The sequence below is a fragment of the Phocoena phocoena genome, chromosome 20 (assembly GCF_963924675.1).
Source record: "Phocoena phocoena chromosome 20, mPhoPho1.1, whole genome shotgun sequence".
Classification (NCBI taxonomy): domain Eukaryota; kingdom Metazoa; phylum Chordata; class Mammalia; order Artiodactyla; family Phocoenidae; genus Phocoena; species Phocoena phocoena.
This window is the reverse complement of record NC_089238.1, coordinates 2340233-2345857: the sequence shown is the minus strand read 5'-3', so window position 1 is coordinate 2345857 and position 5625 is coordinate 2340233. Positions and strand designations below refer to the sequence as shown.

The window sequence follows — 5625 nt, the reverse complement described above, 5'->3', positions numbered from 1 at the left end:
TGTGGGAAGGCAAGAAATCAGCCCAGATGTCCCTCAGGCGCTGTGTTCACAAAACTACAAGCACAGATTTGTAGGCACTGATCCACTAGTCAGGTATCGGGACTGCAGCGGAAGCAGCCCAGACTCCAGGCCGGCCACACAGCTGCTAATGCCAGACTATCCCAACTGTGGGAACACCTGCAGTCCACTTGGCTGTCCTGCAGGCACTGAGTTTACAAAGGTGGTGGCAGTAATGTAAATCCAAGGTGTGGACAGCCACTGAGGATCAGCTCTGATTTCAGTCCCGCCTCCACTCTGTGGCCAATCGCTGGTGCTTATGCGCTCCCACACTCCCAGAGGTCTGAGAAAGGGGCTGGTATGGTGGGCCCTCCCCTTCCCAACATCGAATGAAACTGGTCCAGACTTCCAGAACCACCCTGCATGGGAAACACTAAATGGACATTCTGGGCGACTTGTTACTTGGCAAGAGCTAACAGAGACAACCATGAAAGTCAGGACTTTGAGTTGGGGGAAAACATCTGGAAATGGGAGGTGTTTCCTCATACTGAAAAAAAGACTGGGGTGCACTCTAAAAATCACCCTCCACAGGTCTGTCAGGGGAGAGGTGCTTCCTTCTAAAACAACTTTCCCTGCCCTGGAGTTCTCTGCTCATTTTTCTCTAATTTTGGAAGCACTGTTTCAGTCCTAGGGATCCACATTTATTCTTTTATAAATTTATTTATTTATTTACTCATGGCTGCGTGGGGTCTTCATTGCCGCGTGCAGGCTTTCTCTACTTGCGGCGAGCAGGGGCTACTCTTCGTTGTGGTGCGTGGGCTTCTCATTGGGGTGGCTTCTCTTGTTGCAGAGCATGGGCTCTAGGTGCACAGGCTTCAGTAGTTGTGGCTCACGGGCTCTAGAGTGCAGGCTCAGTAGCTGTGGTGCATGGGCTTAGTTGCTCTGCGGCATGTGGGGTCTTCCTGGACCAGGGCTCGAACCCATGTCCCCTACATTGGCAGGCGGATTCTTAACCACTGCACCACCAGAAAGTCCCCACATTTATTCTTAAGACCCTGCTCCCTGTTACCATGCCAACTGCACCAAAGGAACTGAACCTTTTATTTATTTAAATGTGTGGACCAAATGTCTACTCAGTCATAAAATGATCAAAAGGCCGACCAGAGACCCACAGATATATCTTCAGGTCTACTTTCATGGGTCACAATTAGAATTTTGAACCAGGGAGGTGGTGGAGGTGAGTCTGGTAGATGCGAGGTCCAGTCCTGACCCTGTGACATCCTTCCTGTGTGATCTCGGGCACCCCACGGAGCCTCCCAGAGCCTTGGTTTCCTCATCGGCAACATGGGGATGGTAGAGTATCTACCCGCTACTGCTGAGAGCCCGAGCACAAGGTATAAAAGGCTCAGCGGGGTGCCTGCCTATAGGAGGCCCTGGCAGCCCTCAGCCCTCATTCTTGGGCTGGTCCACCACGGTTTCTGCAGGACCACCACCGTCAACAGGCTCCTCCTCCCAGTCAGAGCTCAGGTGTTGAGTCAGGTGTGGCAACTGGGCAAAGGTGTCCCCCACCTTCTTGTCAGCGTGTGTCCTCTGGTGTCGAATGAGGGCGGAGGAGAAGCCGAAGGCCTTGCCGCAGCCGCTGCACTCGTACGGCTTCTCCCCAGTGTGCACGATGTGGTGCTGGATAAGGTAGGAGCGGTTACTGAAGGCCTTGCCGCACTCGGGGCACGCGTAGGGCCGCTCGCCGGTGTGTGTGCGCCGGTGCAGCGTCAGCGACGAGCCCTGGCTGAAGGCACGGCCGCAGTCCCTGCACCGGTAGGGCTTCTCTCCGGTGTGGACCTTCTGGTGCTCAATTAGGGAGGACACGTGGCTGAAGGTGGCGCCGCACTCCAGGCACTTGTAGGGCCGCACCCCCGTGTGCACGAGGTGGTGCTGCACCAGGTGCGAGCGGTTGCTGAAGGCGCGGCCGCAGTCCCGGCAGGCGTAGGGCCGCTCTCCAGTGTGCACGCGCCGGTGCTGGCTCAGGTGCGACACCTGCGTGAAGGCCTTGCCGCACTGTGCGCACGTGTACGGCTTCTCGCCCGTGTGGATGCGCCGGTGCTCGGCCAGCGAGGCGCTCTGGCTGAAGGGCGCACCGCACTCGGGGCACGTGTAGGGCTTCTCGCCGGTGTGCACGCGACGGTGCTGCGCCAGGTGCGTGATCTGCGTGAAGGCCTTGGCACACTGGCCACAGGCGTAGGGCCGCTCGGCAGTGTGCGTGCGCTGGTGGCGGATGAGCGCCGAGGAGAAGCGGAAGGCCTTGTCGCACTGTGCACACACGAATGGCTTCTCGCCCGTGTGGATGCGCTGGTGCTCCAGCAGGGAGGAGCGGTTACGAAAGGCCTTGGCACACTGGCCACACGCAAAGGGCCGCTCGCCTGTGTGCACACGCCGGTGCTGCGCCAGGTGCGTGGGGCGCATGAAAGCCTTGCCACAGTCCGCACAGCTGTGTGGCCGCTGACCCGTGTGTGTGCGCCGGTGCGCCGCCAGGTAGGAGCCCTGGCTAAAGGCCTTGCCGCACTCACCGCATGTGTAGGGCCGCTCGCCTGAGTGTGTCCGCCGGTGCAGCATCAGGTGCACACTCTGGCTAAAGGCCTTGCTGCAGTCAGGGCAGGAGAACGGCTTCTCCCCCGTGTGGGTTCTTTGGTGCAGGGTGAAGGCCGAGCAGTAGCTGAAGGCCTTTCCGCAGTCCTGACACTTCCACGGCTTTCTGGTGCCACCACCTCGTTCCTCCTCCTCCTCTGCGCTGGCGTCTGTGTTCTTCTGGTTTGGGTTCTTTCTTGGTGCACCGCGCCTCTGGGGCCTGCAGTCAGCCTGGGTAGTTGTGGGGCTCAATCTGGTCCTGGGGGTTCTGGTGCATTCATCATGCTCTGGGACGCAGTCCTCAGTGGGGTCTTCCTCGTGGACCTCCTGCTTCAAACAACTTTCCTGGTTCTCCTGGCCATCCCTGAAATGACCTTCGTGTTTCGGGGTTTCTTCCAACTCAGAGTCTTGCTGGACGGCAACCGTCAAGAGTCCTTCCATCCCGGCTTTGTGAGCTGCTGCCTCGATTTCACATCATCGTTACTGGATGAGAAAGAAAGAGAGGGAGGGAGGGAGGGAAGGGAGGGAAGGAAGAGGAGAAAAGAAGGAAAGAAAGAAAAAAAGAATGACAACAAAAAACCAAACAGGTTTGTCACCTGTCCCGGGCTGGAAAAGGATCAGTGCAGGGTCTGTCTACTGACAGTCTGGGTCACATCATGCTTTGTTGCGGGACCATCCTGTGCCTTGTAGGATGGTGAGCAGCGTCCCTGACCTCTACTCACTGGATGCCCCCAGGTGTGACAACCAAAAATGTTTCTAAACCCTGCTGTTATGGGTTCAATTGCGTCCATGCAAAAGATGTACTGAAGTCCTAATCCCTGGTGCCTGTGACTATGTGCACGTGTGGAGAGCAGTCAGTGACCTGCTTTGGGTTCAGCCCCCTGGGGTGGGTGGGCCAAGTGGGGGCCATCCTAGGGGTGATGAGTTTCTCCTGGTATCACAGCAGCACACCCCTCCCTGAAAGACCCTGCTCACGTGGGTCCAGAGGCCCAGTGTCTGTCTCCCACCAGTAGCAACCAGCTTCCAGCTTGCTCCCTGCTGTGTGCAAAGTCACACTCACAGGCTGAGCCTGAGCCTCCCTCAACAGGCTCTGAGCTCCCCTCATCCCCCTGGTGCTCCCCACCCCAACCCCAGCAAAGACAAGCTACAGGTGGCGACGAGCAGGTGTGTATGGCACACAGAACACGCACAGCAGGTACAGGAAGCCAGTGAAAGTTTTCACGGGCGGGCGGGCCACGTGTCCGGACCAGGAGGAGACATTTCATCTTAACTAGCACACAGAGCGTGACAGCCGTCAACACAGAGATCCTGATTTCCACTCTGAAATCAAAACCGCTCCATCCTAGCCCAAGGCCCAGTAGCATCAGCACTGCCCGGGACAAGTGCAGAGCTCAGGCCTCTCCCCAGGCCTGGTAACTTGGAATCTGCCTTCTGATAAGAGCCCCGGGTGGTTTGTGGGCACAGGAACATCTAAGAGGCACTGGTCCCGGCCACTCTGAAGCCAACTTGGGTGTATTATTATAGTGGCCAAAATAACCAGCACCTGTTGAACACACACCTATGTGCCCATCACCCTTTAAGCTCTTTTATTCCTCAGTGAGGCTCCCAGAAGTGGCAATACCAGGACCCACACCTGGGCTGCCCAGCTCCAGAGCTTTTCCTCTTCCTCTCTCTCCCAATTAAAAATCACTAAAAAAAAAAAAAAAAAAAAAAAATCACTAATGGCAGGACTTCCCTGGTGGTCCAGTGGTTAAGACACCAAGATCCCAATGCAGGAGGCCCAGATTTGATCCCTGGTTGGGGAACTAAGATCCCACATGCCACAACTAAAGATCCCACATGTCGCAACTAAGACCCTGAGCAGCCAAATAAATAAATACTTTTTAAAAAATCACTAATGGCTCCATAAATGCCACACTCCTCTCCATGGCCCGCACAGCATCTCCCTGACCTCAGCCTCTACAACACTCTCACCTGCTCTGGGCTTGCCCTGCTCCAGCCAGAGGCCTCTTCCCTGTTCCACAAACACTCCAGGCATGCTCCTGCCACAGGGCCTTTGCACTGGCTGTTCCACCTACCTGGAATGCTTGTCCCCCAGTGCAGGGCTCAATGAGCCAAGACTTGGAGGAAGTTATGGAGCGAGCATTCTGGGCCGTGAGCCCAGCAAGTGCAAAGGTCCTAAGGCAGGACCATGATGGAGGTGATGGAGGAACAGTAGGGGGCTGGGCAGGGTTGGGGGGCGCTGGAGAAGAGTGAATTAGGCGGAGAGCAGGGGAGATTAGATATGGCAGGGTGAGGGCCAGACCATGCAGGGTCTTTGTGCAGAGGTGAGAACTTTGCTGGTGGGAGCCAAATGGGGCCAGTCCCAGTTCTGGTGCCACTCCCACAGGCAGCCCTCAGGCTTGAGTGGGGCCTGACTGGGTCCCCAGAGCAGGCAGTGGTACCCACCTCGTGGGTTTGGGAGCATCAGGTCCTGTCCATGTCACTCAGGCTGTGGCTCCTGCCGTGGCCACACGTGCCTCAGTGGGTCCAGCCAGCATCTGTGAGAAAAAAGAAACAGGGACCCCTGAAGGAAGATGCTGGGGCAGGCGCAGGTGGGTGGGTGAAGCAAGAACGCAGGGTGTTTCCTCTGTGTGCACGTGGGGAAGGTAAGTGGATTCAGGGTGGGGTACACCTGGGCCAGTCAGGTGCCCAAGCAAGCAACCAAAAGGGAGACGGAGACATGCTCAGAGGCAGACACATGTCACATCACACACAGACACACACATGGAGTTGCATGCAACCACACGGGGCGGGGGGGGCTGTTATACCATCCCCTGCCTTGGCCCTCAGATGCCCTTACACAGTCACCCATATGCTGTGGCACAGTCCTTCCCATACACAAGGAGGCAGGCAGTCTCGCACACCCACTCAACTCCAAGCACGTCTGCGGTCACGCCTGCCCATGCACACATGGGTACACACACAACAAAGTCACACATGCCGCCCTGCTCAACGGGCAGGCCT

The 5625-nt window shown here is 57.0% G+C and overlaps 1 protein-coding gene across 1 annotated transcript; it reads right to left on the bottom strand.

Annotated features, from left to right (window-relative positions):
* Positions 1 to 1513: 1513 nt before the first annotated feature.
* Positions 1514 to 3060, bottom strand: ZNF835 (zinc finger protein 835). The gene is given in 2 exon segments (XM_065899048.1): positions 1514 to 1570; positions 1573 to 3060. Coding segments are annotated over 2 exon segments (1545 nt in total).
* Positions 3061 to 5625: the final 2565 nt, after the last annotated feature.